This window comes from Erpetoichthys calabaricus, chromosome 3 (genome assembly GCF_900747795.2).
Source record: "Erpetoichthys calabaricus chromosome 3, fErpCal1.3, whole genome shotgun sequence".
Lineage (NCBI taxonomy): Eukaryota > Metazoa > Chordata > Cladistia > Polypteriformes > Polypteridae > Erpetoichthys > Erpetoichthys calabaricus.
Window position 1 is genome coordinate 206,751,785 of NC_041396.2, and position 15,029 is coordinate 206,766,813.

At 38.4% G+C, this 15,029-nt stretch overlaps 1 protein-coding gene across 1 annotated transcript in view; it reads right to left on the minus strand.

The window, feature by feature from the left end:
• The window catches only part of phip (pleckstrin homology domain interacting protein), a 202,300-nt gene that overhangs the window by 4,966 nt on the left and 182,305 nt on the right, over nucleotides 1-15,029 (minus strand). Inside the window, exons 33-38 of the mRNA XM_028797719.2 lie at nucleotides 9,242-9,317; nucleotides 8,750-8,800; nucleotides 4,893-5,042; nucleotides 4,431-4,583; nucleotides 3,725-3,891; nucleotides 1,281-1,564 (exon numbers count right to left, since the gene is read on the minus strand). Coding sequence (XP_028653552.2) covers nucleotides 1,281-1,564; nucleotides 3,725-3,891; nucleotides 4,431-4,583; nucleotides 4,893-5,042; nucleotides 8,750-8,800; nucleotides 9,242-9,317 — 881 coding nt within the window. The remainder of the gene's footprint in view (nucleotides 1-1,280; nucleotides 1,565-3,724; nucleotides 3,892-4,430; nucleotides 4,584-4,892; nucleotides 5,043-8,749; nucleotides 8,801-9,241; nucleotides 9,318-15,029) is intronic.

Consider the following 15,029-nt stretch of genomic DNA (forward strand, 5'->3'; position numbering starts at 1 on the left):
CTTAATGATGGTTCAGTTGGTAAAGATGTCATCACCAAGTTCCACTTGTTTTATTTTATTTTATTTTAATTTGGTGAATACTGCGTAATGCACAGTCTTGGAAGTAACAGTATTATTACTGAAAAGTTGCACTATTATTTATTTTATTGTTTTTATTTATTAGTTTAAATATTATGCAGTTTAATGATGGTAAAGTTGTTTAAAAAGTCACTTTAATGTGTCAGTGGACAGAGATTGTTAACATTAACAAAGTGTAGTTGGTTTACAAAAAATATTTACTATTTATTCCTTTTCTAAGACATGTTCAGTGCAATACAACTTTTGACAAGTACCTCTGGATATTTTACTAAGTCTAAATGCCTCTTTGGATGGTTGAAAATATGTTGTCAAAATTTTTGTTTGTTTGCAAACTTTGTTCAATAAAAAGGCTATGTTTTGACTGCATCTGTCATGCAATATGATTCCTTCTCTTCATTAGTGCCACCCCCTTGAAAACTATCACTTTATGGGGCCATGCAAACCTGTATTAATACTTGTGTGCACATTAAAATGTTTTTTTGCACATTGTACAATTCTCATGACAGTAGAATAGGTTATTTGTAGACAGTCTACTGCAGTGAAAAATGTGGTTAACATCCACTCATGCATGGGAAAAAAAATACCGTCCAATACCATGAAACCGGTATAATTTTGAAAAATACCATGATATAGAATTTTGGTCATACCGCCCAGCACTAAAGTCTATACACTTCAATCACATACTGTAATGATTGCTTCATTTCAAATCCATTGTGTTGGTGTACAGACCCAAAATTATGAAATTTGGGTCACTGTACAAATACTTATGTACCTGAGTGTATGGTATATACCTTGAGGTTAAGCATTTCAATGTATCTATATATATATCCACACAGTATAAAAAAAAAAAAACACTAGCTATTTGCTTCCGTGAGGCTAACACATATTAAAACGAATTCTTGAATTATACCTTCAGAACACTTTTTATGTGTTCTTAATGCTGTCAGTTACTTTAGCACACAGTTTAAATAACTTTTTTCCAATTTTATTTCACAGCAAATGTTAATTATGTAAGTCTAAAATATGATGGTAACCTCAGAAAGTGAATTATGTTGTTTTAAGGCTTATTATATAAATAACCTTCATAAACCATTTTGTAAAACAGCTCTAACCAAACTATATTTTTATTTATTACTTTATTTAAAGAATTGATTTAAATAAAACTGTAAAATACATTTAAGTTAAAAGCAGTTTTCTCCTACCTGGTTTGCGATGGACACTAAGTGTTGCATTATTTTTTGAAGCAGATGATTTAGCTACAGAGGATGCTAAAGCTTGTTCTGCATCAAAAGAACTGCCAAAACGTCTGGCACTCCTTGTGCGTATTATTGCTGCAGTGTCCACAGTCTTCCCATTCAACTGAGTAGCTGGCAGTTTGGGTGTAACATTACGTAAAGTAGCTGGACGTGAGGCTGCTGGAGATTGAGATGAGGTAGAAGGCTCTGGCTTCAGGGGCACTTTCACGGACCTACGCTTCCTTTCAGGACTTAAAGAGCAATACATATTGTTAGTATATTTTTATTAGTTGCAGCAAAGCCACCAATTTCCTTATCTAACAATGCAATCATTCTCTTTTGCAGTATTAGTCACCAATAAAATTTTGAAAATGTAAAAAAGCTTTTTGAAATTATGCCCTATAGTATTGTCTGCAATCCCAGGATTGCAACTGTTGCAAAACATGAATTAACAATGCACCTAATGCAAATTCTTCGAAAAGATTCAGAGGAACCTATGAAAAATCCCAGCTGCAGGGACTGGTACATTGATTGCATAGTTATAGCATGCTTCCTAGCGTAACAAAACAAATAGTAAATAAAATCGTGCACAGTGCCTCTACCAAATGCAAAACTTAATTCTGGAAAAATAAAATCGGCAATGAAAGCATGTTAATTAAAAGAAAACTGGATATAGTTAAACTAAAGCCTTGTTAATGCTGATTTCAAGGCAAACAGAATACAATTGGGATAATGTGTTTTAGTCAATATTACGAAAATACTGTATTTCCTATTTTTTACTTAGGAAACCAGGATTGTAAGCCCAATAAAGAAAATACACTTTCTACACTTATATTAGATTTTCACTTTAAAAACATTAAATGTGCAGCTCTGCAAAAGAAATCTACAACATTTGGATGTTTGCATTATTCGTTTTGTGCAAAATTTTATAAAGTGTAAGCTAATTTAAATTGTGCTCTTGTGTTTTGAAAAATCAGAGAGAGAGTTGGGAGCATGCACGGATTACAGAAACAGATATAAAAATAAATTGTTAAATTAAATTGTGCTTTATGTAAACAAGACAACCTAAAATAATTAAGAGCTATTTTATTCCCCTCAAAGGACTAAACAGGATAAACTATTTTAAAACCTTTCTTCAAGAACACTTAGGCTATGTTCACATTGCATTTAAACGTTTCTAAATTCTGATTGTGTTAGCCTCGTATGTGACAGAGATGCAGTCTTTTCTTAGAGATTATGAACAGCAAAAAATTACATTAAATCACAATATCTAAATCCAGTACAGATACATATGATTTGCATGTGAACTGAATCTGATTACTTGAATCAGATAAATCTGGTAGGTAACTTTAGCCTAAATCAATGAAAAATAAGAAATAAAACTGAACTTTTCTAATCCTCACCAAAAGCGGTGGTCAACAACACCTTGCAGAAGCACTGAATACCACCCCTTTTGATTAAAACAATTTAACTATTTTTGGGGCTTGGGGATGGGATTTATGGAGGCGTGGTTAATGAATGTAACTTCTTTCCTTAGCATTTCCACATTATAAAAATTCAATGTATGGCTGAAAGCCCTCTTGAAAATCCTCAAATCACCTCCTTGAGACACCTTGATATATAGTTTAGCATTAGAAAGCAGTGTAAGGCCTTGCATAGTGAGTGCACAATAAAACACTGCGGAGTTGCTGACCCTAAAGTAGTACATTGAGCAATACTCTTTTTTCCAATGGAGCCCAATTGCTACAAAAATTGTGATGGGGATGGCGCACCCCAAGTGTGCACTTTAAGAGAGTTTTTGCAGACAGACGTTGATACAAATCCTCAAATATACTTTCAAAGTTCTGAAATTGTCAAACCACTAGTTTTCTTCAAAGAACATATTTTTCTAATCCTTAATAGCAGTGCAGTAAACAATACAGTATTCTGTTCAGCATTACATCTGTAAATACATCCATATAGTAGGCAGTATGGTGGCACAATGGTTTGTGCTGCTACCTCATAGTTCCTACTGTATAGGCTGGGTTTGAACTCCCAGATGGATAGCTTTTGTAAAGAGTTGGCCTATTCTATACAGGTCTGTGTGGGTTTTTCTTGAGGAACTTTAGAGTGTACCCTACAATGGACTGATGTCTCTTCCAGAGTTTGTTACTGTTTTCTGCCCAATACAACCAAAACAGTGCCCAGCACACTGTGGCCCTAAAATAGGGATCTACTAAGTGGATATTGTTGTGGAACATTTTGGGGGATTAAATAAACATCCTTTACATTTTCCTCTTCCATCTCCCTTCTTTAACTACATAATACCACAATTGGGAATATGACAAAACATTTTCCAAAATATTTCATGTCTATGTGTGTATGCAAATTAAAAACTGCACACACAAAAAATTAAATGCACCATGTTTTACCTTGATGTAGCACTACTGGAATGAGATGAGCTTCTTCTTCTTCCTCTCTTCCTTTGCCTTGTTAGCTTATTTGCTGCTTGAAATCGTTGGGCGGATTTATAGTCAGAGAGGATAACACTAATATGTTCTTCAAACAGAGCAGAAAGACGTAAGCTCATGCTGTAAATCTGTATAAAAAAAATCTACAGTTTAAAATATTACATATTTTCAGTGCTCATAAAAAACTCTTGAAGGTTTTCATTTTTATTATAAAAGACTGCACCACAGTGGATTTAATTAGGTATTTTTGACATTTTTCTACCCATTCACAGCTACCATATCCTGTCTTTCATTTGCAATCTACTCCACAATCCTGAATATGTTTTCTTTCCTACTGACATGATAATGAAAGAGGAGGAACTCAATACCACAGGTTTCTACTACTTAAACTATGTTATAAAAAATGTGACTCCATATATCACAGACAGTTGCGTTCCTCCATGCTAATGCAACTATTACTTTATATGTCATAGAAAAAGATGATTGACAAAAGTTAAAAAGAATCTTACTTTCACCCACAATTTTTTCAGATTTTACAAATGCTACTAAAACCTTTATAATACTATAGAAGCCAGCCTAGTGTTTAGTAGATAAATGCAAATGAAAGCACCTGACCATATCTGTTCATAATTTCTGTAAAATAAAAACACACACAGCTTTTCCTTACCCTTGACTTTTTGCTGGGGGTGTATGCCTTAGAATTACTAAATATGAGCCTCACATCTTTGCAAAGGTCTGTTGGTGATTCATAATTTCCACAATTAAGTTTGTTTCTTACTGTACCAAAATCCATTGGAGTGTCAATGATGTCCCTATAATCCTAAAATACAGAAAACAGGAATAATACTCATGCATCATTATCAACAAAATATATATAAAAGTTTTGATTATGTCAAAACATGCATTTATTTTCTGAAACCAAAATGATTTTTATCAAACAAGATTAGCTTTCCACATGACGTAGCTGTATCATGTTAGACTGGTATTATGTTGTTTAATCTTTGGTTGGAATCAAAGGCAATGTCTACATACTACAGACTTAACTGACTAAAATAAATGATATCATATATTAAATCCTCTTTAAAAACAAATCATTTTATTTTTTTTGTTAGAACTGTCATAATCATACCGGATATTCTTCCAAGTCAACTGGTTGCCTAAATGGTTCAGAATCCTCACATTGAAATATTAAATCAAGCAATTCTTTGCACTGTGTCTTCCAAGCATTGATGTCATACGGCTGGGCTTTGTTTCGTAGTTTTCTTATAGGTTTATGTTCCTGAAATAATCAAAGAGCAAAATTCACAATGAGAAATGTCATCATCCTGAAGTTATGTTTTTATAATATTATGCAGTAATAAATGCCCTGAGAATGTGAAGAATAATGTTCAAAGCTGGTAAAGGCTAACTGTAAAACTATATGATGCTGTAGTGATGAGTTGCACCCTCCAAATGAAATGTCAAATGTCTGATATCACAATTACTATAAACCAATGAAATAGTGGAAGTGTCAAAGTATTTGGACCACTCCAATATTCTGCATGGAGCATATTTTTGACATTAAATGTTTTTACTTTACCCCAAAATGGGGTGACGCCCCACCCAGGGCTGTTTCCTGTCTTCAGCCAAGCGCTGCTGGGATAGGCTCCGTGACCCTAAATTTGATTCAGTGAATTTTAGGAATGTTATCTTGTCAAATCTTCAATCCAAACCTATTATTAGATGCAAAGTATAAACATATGCACAAAATTGTATTTTTTAAAAATATATAAATTACACATGCCCCAAAACCTTGTAAAAAAAAAAATCCCTTCTCCACTCAATAAGATGGGACACAAACTTTATTAGCAATAAATTCAACCAAACCTCAGTGTCTCAAAGGCCTGTGGAAGAATGTGACGCAACAGGACACTGAAATGTGGATGAATGTGTAGTTTTAAACCCAAACAAAAAATATGAAATACTTCACATAAAAAAATAAATAAAAATACTTTTGACAGTTAATGATTTCTGAGTATTTTTATAGAACGCTGTGCAAGACTAAAAATGTGTGCACTTTTATTTGTAATAATCAAAGACAAAATGAAACAACTGTATAGGATCACATTAGGCCACATTACTTATTTCAATTATGGCTTTTTCACCTTGTATTTCACTCAAAACTCTAGAAATATGTAATAATACTGTATGTACAGGGTGGTCCAGATCTAATTATGTAATTATGCAATTTTCATTACGCTATAGCTTAAGTTTATTACATACAGAATTCACAAAAAATTATTTTTGTTGCCGATAGATGGCAGCACCTGCTCTGCATTCGTTTACTGCAAGATATTTCGAACAATTCTTTTGTCTTGCATTGTTTTCCTGCACTGTATTAAAAGTTGCATAGTTAGATCTGGACCACCTTATATTCCCTAGCCTCATTAAGGGTGTTGTGCTGCATTGAACTCACAAAAAGAAAAGCGGAAACTTCGCATTTTCATGGACTACTTAACAGCAGATTTAACTTTAATGCACCATAAAGATCCACATATTTTTTCTAGTATGGGGCACTAGTAACACTCTCTGTACTAGTAAATAGACTACAAACAAAAAACTCCATTTATTTTTAGCAAATATACCAAGGTGTTAGTTACATGAAATACAGAAACTGCATAAATGTATCTTGTTGTCAAAGAATTCATTTTTGCAGATCTTCTAAATAATTAAGTTATTACTGCATAATCGATCCATCCACCCATTTTTCAAAACTGCTTATCCTGAACAGGGTCATGGGAAAGCTGGAACCTACCCAAGCAAGCACAGAGTGCAAGACAGGAACAACCCTGGGTGGAGTACCAGATGATCACAGAGTGAACACACTCACACAAACACATAGCTTGCATGTCTTTGGATTGCAGGAGAAAACCCATACGGATACAGGGAGAACAAGCAAATTCCACAAACTGAACTCTTGGGACACAAATATGTTTTATGACTTCCCCCACTTGTATGTAATGTCTATGTCAACATCTCTGCCATAACATGTCAATGCTCATTATCCATCAGTGTCCTTTACATTACTATAGATGTCCATGGCTGCACTTGGGAAACATTATTTCTTTCATTTTATTTTTCAGACACAAAAAAGGCCATAGTTGTATTGAGGAACAGACAGATCAAGCTGTTGTGCTTTTAGGGAAATATCAAAAGTGTAGATTTCTATTGAGTATGCGCCGTACAGTTTCATTTTCAGCAGTTTAATAAATCAGACTAAGATGCTACCCAAAAATTAAAAGTCACAGGCACTTGCCAAATCTTACTCTAGTTGTCACCCACATTCTCACAAATGCTGCTGACCGGAATAAGCCCAAGTCATTCTATAGTTTCCAAATGTTCAGAGCTCGGTGTCATTTGTGTGTGCAGTCAGTTCTCCTGGCTAATGACTCCCATGACAGCTAATGATAACAAGTTATTACAAAGAAAAGGAGACACATAATCATGTCAAAAATTAAATAGAACTAATCAGGATATTCTCAAACAGATTCTAAGAAATAACAAAAATAATTGCAGTCAAAGTGCACAGAGTAATAAAGTATAGCGGCCTTATGCCTGTACAAAAGGAAACTTGACATGAATGTGTATTTTGTACAGAGGGAAGAAAAAAAATAAAACATATTTCAAAGAAGGCAGCTGGTCTCAATTGAGACCAGAAAATATATTTCTAGAGACCAATGGCCAAATCTGAGACAAGTCTGAATATAAACACCCCCCAAGTCCAAGACAACAGAAAAAATGTCTCTCGAGTTGAAAGTAGTTCAAGGCTGGATTTGAGTACTACAGCCCTAGAATTAGCATTATACTACTGTCTCATTTGTCATAAACAGTATGTAGGATGGAGTCAATCAAAACTTAAGTCCACTTTTTGCAATAGTCCCTTGTGGTTGATGCCTGTTGTACCTAGCTTATTCCACAAATATTACCGATTATTTTAGATGCCAAAATTATTGTTAATATAAAATTATTTTGAAAGACAAATGGAAAGACCACATCAGAAAACTTACAGGTTTAGTACATACATGACATTTGGAATGGTTTGTTTATTTCATTTGGCTATTTTTGGTTCACTTGTCCTATTGAAGAGAAGAATTCCACCACAGCATGATGTTTTCTGTTGCTGCTGCTACGGCAGTGTTATCCCTGTGTTTCTAGTTCTGGACAAAACCTTCATTTTCCTTCATCTAGTCGCAAGACGTTTTTTGTGGACTGAGCTGGTTCATTCTTGTGCATTAAGACAAACTCCAGAGAAGGTTTAAATTATTCTTTATTATTCTATTTGTTTCTTTGTTCCACCTTCTTATCACAATAAGCCTTTTGCAGACCTCTTAGTGAATTGGTAGTTCGTTGAGAGTAGAATAAAAGTGCACTTTACAGATCAAAATAACTTTTAGATTCTTAGTGCCATTCAGATGCTTAATTTTGATGAATGAACTACCTTTTATAGGGAGTGTCTGGTCAGATTTATGCAGCCGTCATTTTCTGACGATTGCCCTCCAAAAGCTTAGAAGGGAATTCAGGAACTCAGTTTCAGTTTTCTTCTCTTTTTCAAATGTCAATTAGCCTTCATTTTCATATCATTCACACATTTTCTCCAATGCCACTGAGTAAGTAATGATTTCTTAACATATTTCACTTTTTATCTAAGCAATGCAACTGTCATTTTAATGCTACCAAACAGATGCCAATGGTAAGGGATTTAATGCTATATTAAACTATTTTTTTATATGTAAAACCTTATAGCTAACATAAAAAATGGATACAAATACTTATGAAAGCAGCATACTGTATATACTGTACCTGCTGACCAATATGTCTCTTTGGTTGGAAAAAAATAGACTAGAACAAGACATGGAGTTATTATTTACAATGCAGCAGTATTTAAAATCTTTCAAGGGGTCCAAATCCGTATACAATTAAAAATTCCTGAAAATGAGATAGCAATACCTTCTTTTTCTTAGCTGAAGTGCCCGGAGCATCAGTATCATCATCTTCATCCTAAAGAGAAAAATTAATGATAATCATAATTCTATTTTTGAGCACAAGAATACATGTTTAACCTTTCTTCATGCTAAAACCTAAGCTTCAATTACAATAAGAATGGTGTTTATGAATCTTAATAATCATAATGGTCTTAACTGCATATTGTAAAAATGAAACCTAAGTAAGATTTTTTTTTTCACAATGTTCCTGAATAAATATAACATTGAACCTAAGAAATCATTCCTTATTTCTTGCAATATTACAAATACTGATTTACCATACATGCATACAAATTATACGTACAGTTGCACTGGAGTAATGTAATTTTTCACATCAGCAAATACTAATTTCATTGTTATGCATGAAATTAGGAAATGTTTAGAATAGTACTTGTTTAAAATTAACATACTCATACAAGTCAAGCCACTTAGTTTATCAGATAAACTCGAGCCCTACCTCTTCTTCAGAGTCTGAGAAGGTTTTCTTTTTCATGTTACGGTAGAGTGGAATGATATCAGTGCAGCTTTGGTCTCTAATTAAAAAAAAAAGTTATCTGAGGAAAAGGAGAATTCTAATTCCAACTAAGCATATACATATAACTTAAATAAGAAAAAAAATTAAAAGCTAAAACAAGCAATTCAGTTTACATTTATTTACGTTAAACCTTCGGTTTTGGGAAAGAATGAAAAACAATTAACAGCCCAATAAATAACTTTACTATATGATCTGTTATCAGCAAACCTCCTATGAAGAACAAAAAATTTGGACAGCGTTTTCCCTTGCCCGGACGCGAATCACTGGAACCCCCCCTTTGGAGCTAGGCCTGATGGCTCGATGGCGAGCGCCTGGTGGCCGGGCCTGCACCCATGGGGCTCGGCAGGGCACAGCCCGAAGAGGCAACGTGGGTCCCCCTTCCCATGGGCTCACCACCTATGGGAGTGGCCAAGGAGGTCGGGTGCAGTATGAGTTGGGTGGTGGCCAAAGGCGGGGACCTTGGCGGTCCGATCCTCAGCTACAGAAGCTGGCTCTTGGGATGTGAAATGTCACCTCTCTGAAGGGGAAGGAGCCTGAGCTAGTCTGCGAGGTCCCGGCTAGATATAGTCGGGCTCACCTCGAAGCACAGACTGGACTCTGGAACCAATCTCCTTGAGAGGGGCTGGACTCTCTACCACTTTGGAGTTGCCTCCGGTGAGAGGCACCGAGCGGGTGTGGGCATACTTATTGCCCCCCCGGCCTGGAGTCTGTTCATTGGGGTTTACCCCGGTGGACGAGAGGGTAGCCTCCCTCCATCTTCAGGTGGGGGGGACGGGTCCTAACTACTGTTTGTGCGTATGCGCCGAACAGCAGTTTGGAGTACCCACCCTTTTTGGAGTCCCTAGAGGGGGTGCTAGAGGGCATACCTTCTGGGGACTCCCTTGTTCTGCTGGAAGACTTCAATGCTCACGTGGGCAATGACAGTGAGATCTGGAAGGGCATGATTGGGAGGAATGGCCCCCCCGATCTGAACCCGAGCGCTGTTTTGTTATTGGACTTCTGTACTCGTCACGGATTGTCCATAACAAACACCATGTTTAAGTATAGGGGTGTTCATACATGTGCACTTGGCACCAGAACACCCTAGGCCTCAGTTCGATGATCGACTTTGTGGTCGTGTCGTCAGACTTGTGGCCACATGTCTTGGACACTCGGGTGAAGAGAGGGGTGGAGCTGTCAACTGATCACCACCTGGTGGTGAGTAGGCTTCGATGGTGGGGGAGGATGCTGGTCAGGCCTGGTAGACCCAAACGTGTTGTGAGGGTACGCTGGGAATGTCTGGCAGAGTCCCCTGTCAGGAGTAGCTTCAACTCCCACCTCTGGCAGAACTTCGACCATGTCCCGAGGGAGGTGGGGGACATTGAGTCTGAATGGGCCATGTTCCGTGCCTCTATTGTTGAGGCGGCTGACCGGAGCTGTGGCTGTAAGGTGGTTGGTGCCTGTCGTGGTAGCAATCCCCGAACCCATTGGTGGATGTCGTCAAGCTGAGGAAGGAGTCCTACAGGACCATTTTGTCCTGTGGGACTCTGGGTGCAGCTAATAGGTACTGGGAGGCCAAGCGGAATACGGCTTTGGTGGTAGCTGAGGCAAAAACTCGGGCGTGGGAGGAGTTTGGGGAGGCCATGGAGAACGACTTTCAGACGGCTTTGAGGAGATTCTGGTCCACCATCCGGCGTCTCAGGATGGGGAAGCAGTGCAGTGTCAACACTGTATATGGTGGGGATGATGCGCTGCTGACCTCGACTTGGGACATTGTGGGTCGGTGGGGGGAGTACTTTGAAGACCTCCTCAATCTCACTAACATGCCTTCCAATGAGGAAACAGAGTCTGGGGACTCGGAGGTAGGCTCCCCCATCTCTGGGACTGAGGTCACCGAGGTGGTCAAAAAAACTCCTTGGTGGCAGGGCCCTGGGGGTGGATGCGATACGCCCGGAGTTCCTCAAGGCTCTGGATGTTGTAGGACTGTCTTGATTGACACACCTCTGCAACATCACATGGACATCAGGGACAGTGCCTCTGGATTGGCAGACCGGGGTGGTGGTCCCCCTCTTTAAGAAGGGGGACCAGAGAGTGTGTTCCAACTACAGAGGGATCACACTCCTCAGCCTCCCTGGAAAAGTCTATTCGGGGCTGCTTTTTGCAGATGATGTTGTCCTGTTTGCTTCATCAGGCCATGATCTTCAGCTCTCTCCGGATCGGTTTGCAGTGGAGTGTGAAGCGGCTGGGATGGGAATCAGCACCTCTAAATCTGAGACCATGGTCCTCAGCCGGAAAAGGGTGGAGTGCCCTCTCAGGGTTGGGAGCGAGATCCTACCCCAAACGGAGGAGTTCAAGTATCTCGGGGTCTTGTTCACGAGTGAGGGAAGAATGGAGCATGAGATCAACAGGCGGATTGGTGCGGCGTCCACAGTGATGCGGGCTCTGCATCATTCTGTCGTGGTGAAAAAGGAGCTGAGCCGTAAGGCAAAGCTCTCAATTTACCAGTCGATCTATGTTCCTACCCTCACCTATGGTCATGAGCTATGGGTAGTGACCGAAAGAACGAGATCACAAATACAAGCGGCTGAAATGAGTTTCCTCTGCAGGGTGTCTGAGCTTTCCCTTAAAGATAGGGTGAGAAGCTCAGTCATCCAGGAGGGGCTCAGAGTAGAGCCGCTGCTCCTCTGCATTGAGAGGAGTCAAATGAGGTGGCTTGGGCATCTGATCAGGATGCCTCCTGGACGCCTCCCTGGTGAGGTGTTCCGGGCACGTCTAACCAGGAGGAGGCCCCGGGAAAGATCCAGGACACGGTGGAGGGACTATGTCTCTTGGCTGGCCTGGGAACGCCTCGGGATTCCCCCGGAAGAGCTAGAAGAAGTGGCCGGGGAGAGGGAAGTCTGGGTATCTCTGCTCAAGCTGCTGCCCCCACGACCCAATCTCGGATAAGCGGAAGAGGATGGATGGATGGATATGATCTGTTATATACACTTAAACATATTCAAACAAACTGTAACACAAGATACACAACAGCTTCCAATCCTGTCCAGCATCTTACAAACTTTTTGATGGCACGACCTAGTAAACCAAGTAGTGTCTCAGTATGCTGCTGCCGTCTATTGACTAATAGTATAACTTTATTTTTTGATCATTATGAATTGTGTTTTCATTTCATCGCTGCTAGATAGTACTAGAATTTTCTGGAACTTTGACAGCAGCCTTATATTAACAGGAAATCCTGAGTTGTAAGTGTACTTGTGAGATCATAAATACACCCAACTAATTGGAAAGTACCCTAAGTTCTTGTCTATAAGCCGCGGCTTATCTAAGGAAAAAAGTTTTGAAAATGAAAAAATAGAATATCGGCTTATACATAAATCCGGTTTATACAGTAATCCCTCCTCCATCGCGGGGGTTGCGTTCCAGAGCCACCCGCGAAATAAGAAAATCCGCGAAGTAGAAACCATATGTTTATATGGTTATTTTTATATTGTCATGCTTGGGTCACAGATTTGCGCAGAAACACAGGAGGTTGTAGAGAGACAGGAACGTTATTCAAACACTGCAAACAAACATTTGTCTCTTTTTCAAAAGTTTAAACTGTGCTCCATGATAAGACAGAGATGACAGTTCTGTCTCACAATTAAAAGAGTGCAAACATATCTTCCTCTTCAAAGGTGTGTGTGTCAGGAGCACAGAATGTCACATAGATAGAGAAAACAATCTCTAGCAAACAAATCAGTGGTGCTGTTTGGCTTTTAGGTATGCGAAGCACCGCGGCACAAAGCTGTTGAAGGCGGCAGCTCACACCCCCTCCGTCAGGAGCAGGAAGAGAGAGAGAGAGAGAGAGACAGAGACAGAGTTTGTTTTTCAGTCAAAAATCAATACGTGCCCTTCGAGCTTTTAAGTATGCGAAGCACTGTGCAGCATGTCTTTTCAGAAATCAGCTTTACAAAAGATAGCAACGTGAAGATAATCTTTCAGCATTTTTAGACGAGCGTCCGTATCGTCTAGGTGTGCGAACAGCCCCCCTGCTCAATCCCCATACGTCAGGATCACAGATAGTCAGCGCAAGAGTGAGAAAAAAGTAAGCAATCTAGCTTCTCAGCCATCTGCCAATAGCGTCCCTTGTATGAAATCAACTGGGCAAACCAACTGAGGAAGCATGTACCAGAAATTAAAAGACCCATTGTCCGCAGAAATCCGCGAACCAGCAAAAAATCCGCGATATACATTTAAATATGCTTACATATAAAATCACAATTTAAATGACCGCTACGCGCGCGTGTTGACTCGGCGACGCCCAGAGCAGAAAGAACGCGCTCTGGCCGCTCCAACCGCGCCATGCGGGGAGTGAGAGAGACGCCAATATCTCACACTCTCTCCCCCCTTAAAGAAATTAAATGGGTGCGAGTGAGACCACTGACCTCCCTCCCTTCTATTAGTTATAGTACGTTCGGCTTATCCATGAGTCCGGCTTATCTATGATACGATTTTATTTTAAAAATTCGTATGATTTTTGGTCTCCGGCTTATACATGAGTCCGGCTTATAGACAAGAACCTAGGGTAGTACTTTGATGGTGGAAAAGTTTTTGAAAAGACAGTGGGTGGAACCTACTTTTGGAAATAATCAGGATAAAAAGAAAAATAGGCAGCACAGCAAAGAATATCTCAAATATAGTTTAACCATTATTTCAAAAAATTAACCGCAGTGTGTTGTTTGTAGTGAAGTGTTATCACAAGAAAGTTTGAAGCTGTCAAAGTTATTTCAACATCTAAAAACAAAACATCTAAACGAAAAAGACAAGACTTTGGAATTCTTTGAAAGAAAACTAAAAAAATCTTCAAAAAGAGTAAGCAAATTTTACTCTATTACAATGTTAATGAAAATGTGTCATTAGCAAGTTATCGAACCATAAGCCACATACAATTGCTGAAAATCTTAGTTTACCGGCAGCTGTTGACACAGTCTAAATAATTATTGGAGAAAAACAGAAATGGACAGCTCAAGACTATACCTTATATTGCAAATTCTTCATAGATGATCACGAATATAAGTTATTCAAAAAATTAAAAGAAGCACATTCTTCTCTCTGCAAATGGATGAATCTACAAATATTTCTGTGTACAACTTGTAGTCTTCATACAATATGATTTGGAGAATGCCACTACGGAGGGTATACTGTTTTGCAAACTGCTAGAAACTAACACTATTGCAAAGTGTTCGTTAGATACTTTTATGCAGAGCACAAATTATTACAATATTGACTGTAGAAAATGCATTACTATTTGCTCTGATGGTGCCAAAGGAATGACAGTGCCGAAGACTCATTGTTAAACTGAAAAAGACCATACCCATTGCTATATGGTGTCACTGATTTCTACATCGCAAATCTCTTTCAGCAAAATCATTAGCCTCTGACCTGAACTACATTTTAAAAACTGTCATCAATGTAGTAAACTCTATTAAAGGATTTAAGGATTGTATCTTCCAAAAAAATGTGAAGAAATAGGTTCATTATACAAAAATCGTTATTATCACCAGAAGATGGCTATGAAGAGAAAATGTGTTAACAAGAGAACTTTTGATGTACCTGCAGGAAGAAAAATGAAATATGCAAAGTCTTGTAATCTACTTGACTTCTTAAAGTGTTATTTCATTAAATAGATAGTTTTTTCTACATTCTGTGAAAAACGCTCACTACCCCACACTTTGGGAAATACTGTTCTAAT